At 32.5% G+C, this 3,866-nt stretch overlaps 1 protein-coding gene across 1 annotated transcript in view; it reads right to left on the bottom strand.

The window, feature by feature from the left end:
* Positions 1 to 3,866, bottom strand: part of LOC107753075 (potassium voltage-gated channel subfamily H member 2-like) — a 122,627-nt gene that overhangs the window by 6,264 nt on the left and 112,497 nt on the right. Inside the window, exon 3 of the mRNA XM_016569176.1 lies at positions 1,338 to 1,493. Coding sequence (XP_016424662.1) covers positions 1,338 to 1,493 — 156 coding nt within the window. The remainder of the gene's footprint in view (positions 1 to 1,337; positions 1,494 to 3,866) is intronic.

The following is a 3,866-nucleotide window of genomic DNA, read 5'->3' as shown; positions in this document are numbered from 1 at the left end:
TTTTTATGAAACCTACCTATATTCAAGAGTTGATAAAAAAAAAGAATGCTTTAAGCTAGAATAAAACAGATTTTTTTGTTTAAAAGTAGAGGCTCTGATCTTTATTTTGGTGTATTGCATATTCAAATATTCATACAGCAAAATATACTGGAGGCCATAAAATTTTAGTGAAAATCATCAAAATCGCTGGTGGTGGCTGGCAACTTTTTTCAAAAATGCTGGCGGAGAAAGAGTTAATGGCCGTTTTCCACCCTGAAAATGTAATGGGCAGGTTTTGTTATTATGACTTTGATTTGTAAATTATCTAATAATATATACTCTAATAATAATAATAATAATAATTAGGGATGCACCGATACCACTTTTTCCAGAACAAGGCCAATACCGATACTTTTATTTTTGGTACTTGCCGATACCGATACCTGTACTTTTACGATACTTTTCATTGCATTTGCAATTTTTACAAATACTGCACAGAAACCAAAAGAATATGAATAGTGTTAGTTGGCTTAGTTCATTTAGCAAATATATGTTTCCTACAGTTATTTTCACACTTAATTATGCCTGTTAAAATGTATTGTACAAGCTTTTGTTACCTTCACTGTTCGTTTATTGTTCTATTGTATTTCATCTTTAACTGCACATTAGAGCTGCTCCACTGCAGAGGCTCAGCACAAGACGTTTACCTGTAATAATGCAGGGAACCAAGTCGTGTATGCTTGATATTTAAAATAAAAATATAAAAAAAAAAAATGTTGTTTATAATGAATGCCTATCATTTTCTTTGTTTTATATTAACAGTTAGTTTTAATCCAAATGATCCATGTGCCAATGGAGCGAACAGCAATCAAGACCATGCAACAGTGCTCTCTCTCTCGCTCTCTCGCTCTCTCTCGTCAAATAACTTTAGTAACTTGTGCATTGTTTTACTTGCTTGCTTTTGACATATCCGACCAAACTACACACTGCATCCCCAATAATAATAATAATAATAATAAATACATAAATAAATAAATGGAAAATATATACACACACACACACACACACACACACACACACACACAGATGTGAGTTATTAATTTTCAAAATTTCAATGTAAAAATTAAAAAAAAATGGAAGGGAAAAATAAATAAATAAATAAATAAATACATACATATGATTTTTATTTCCATGACGATTCATTTCCAAATTTCCAGTTTAAAAACAGCTGAAATATTCTATAATATTTGCAGGTTTTTCCATAATGTGTGCCTATTTAGGTACATAATAATGTAATTACTGTAATAAGTGTAGCAGCTGCATCGTTTCATGAAATGGAAGAGGACACATTGACGTACTTGAATGGCGCCACAGCAGAGGCAGCTTATGATTGAGATCCTGTGGTTCATGCAGTTTATCATCCGGCATGACTTCGAAATTCAGAATAAACATGATCACCACGCCATCTTCATTCTTGACAGGAACCACGTCCACCAAACACAGGAAACACACACCTGTGAGAGAAGACAGCAGAACCTCACTCATGTTCATTTGTGCACATTGTGCATCTATAAAAAAAGCATGATGACTGTCAACTACTCATTTTTTTACTGCACCAAATTCATAATAAAAGAACTCCACTAATGTTGTTGTTTGTTGACCAACATACAGAGAAATTTACTTAGTCATTATGCACCTTTTCTAAATCACAAATACAAAGAAAAGTACTGTGAAATTTAATGAAATAAAATTAATGTGAAAACTACATATATAATTTCATATATGTAATAATAATTTTTATTATTGATAATAATAACAATAAATTTAACAAACAAATAAAGTAAAATAAAGTAAAATAAAGTAATAAAATAAAATAAAATAATTGACAGTCAAAAACTGAGGATTATTATGTGGACAAACTAAAATGCAACATATCACTGAATCATGGGAATCCTCTCATGGACTAGTTAAGTGAACAACTATCATCTGCCAGCAAAATTAAGCCTGATTACAAAAAATGTCTGTGGCTACAATCCGAATTTATAGACAAAAACACACAGAAAAAAATAGAGCTGCTTGGTTATTATTATGAAACAAAACATACACATCATACAATTCTGATGTTGGTCAAAATAACAATATTTTCCCAATAACAGAATCTCTTTGACTACAGTGAGCGCTGAAAAGTTTCAATCCACACAAAGCTGCACAATCACAGAGATCCCAGTACAAACACCATGTTTGAGGAGTAAAATCATTAAAATTATACACACAGAGCTACAAATCCTGACTTTGACCTTTCAGATTCGTCTGAAAGCAGTTCAACGCTCAGATTTACACCATGCATGATTTCATCTCTACTCCCTGATGTCTGAATCCCACGAGTTTACCTGGATCTGAACACACAATCAAACAGGACACACGGAGAAAGAGCAGATTCAGCGGACTGATGGACAGCAGAGATTCTCAGCAATGAACACAGAGAGACAGACTGAGACACACGGAAACAAAGACGCTCCAACTGGCCCACTGTAATCCCAGCTGTGTTTGGAGCAGAGAAACGACACAGATTACAGGTCCACCAAAGCCATCTGGGCACGTGTGTGTGTGTGTTTGTGTGTGTGTGTTTGTGTGTGTGTGTTTGTGTGTGTGTGCAGAAAAACAGCACAAAACTTCTTCCTCTTATCGTTTATAGTTCATATTGTGCAGACCAAATGCAGAAACACATTCTTAAATGTCAGAATTACAGGTAAAATACATAAATGCAAAGCCGATTTGACTAGAAATCCCAAAAGTGTCAAATAAAATAGCAATTATGAATAAAATAACAATTAGGAAAATCAAAATGAAATCATAACTTACTCTTTATCTTCTTCGTTTTTAGTCATCATAATCTTTCCTCAATGTACTTTTCCCCCACCGGTGTTATTAATATTGGTTAACTACATTAGTTAACACGAACTAACAATAATTAATAAGTTTACAGCATTAATTCATCTTCGTTAATATTAATCCCAACATTTTAAAATCAAAAGTTGTATCTGTTAACACAACACAACATTTTTATTAACAAAGGTTAATGCTGTGAAAACATATTGTTCATTATTAGTTCATGTTAGTTAATGCATTAACTAATGTTAACAAGAAATTAGGCTTTATTGTAAAGTGTTACTGTTATACTGGTATCATTAATATACTACCATAGTTTTTATTTTTAAATGTTTAAATGTTGAAGTTTTAAAGTAAAATTTTTTGGTGTGTTTTGTCTTTATTATTATTATTATTAATGTCTATAATTTTTTATTATAGTTATTTTAGTACTTAAATTAAATGAAAATAAGAAATTTTGTTTCAGTTAAGGGTAATAACCTTGTCTGCCATCAGTTCACCTTATTTCACTTTTCACCATCAATTCTTCATGAAGACATCATGCTTTTCTCTACAGTACATTTTTCCTCACCAAGTATGTTCTGAAATGGACTGAGAATTCGTGCTCAGTATCTACATGCACATACTATATAATGATGGTGGAAATAAAAACACAGCAAGAAGAAAGAGTTTATATCTCAGGGATCAAACACCTACAATGTCTATAAAATGATATAAAAACATTGAATGCTATGACAAACTTAACCAGAGACTGAATGAATGAATACATACATGAATAATAAGCAAAAGTGCCCTGCTGATGTGAGGACGTGGTCCTGAAAATACATAATCCTATCTAAACACACACATGAACACACACACACAGATTAAGAGTGGTCAGGAGGAGGGATTGGACTTTAATTCATTACGCTTCCGTCCACTTTAAAAGACTAATCCACTCCAAGATTCAGACGCCACACACACACACACACACACACACACACACACATACACACATC

This window comes from Sinocyclocheilus rhinocerous, unplaced genomic scaffold, assembly GCF_001515625.1.
Source record: "Sinocyclocheilus rhinocerous isolate Xijiao unplaced genomic scaffold, SAMN03320098_v1.1 scaffold1493, whole genome shotgun sequence".
NCBI classification, from domain to species: Eukaryota; Metazoa; Chordata; class Actinopteri; order Cypriniformes; family Cyprinidae; genus Sinocyclocheilus; species Sinocyclocheilus rhinocerous.
The sequence above is the reverse complement of the archived record's forward strand: the minus strand, read 5'-3'. Positions and strand labels throughout refer to the sequence as shown.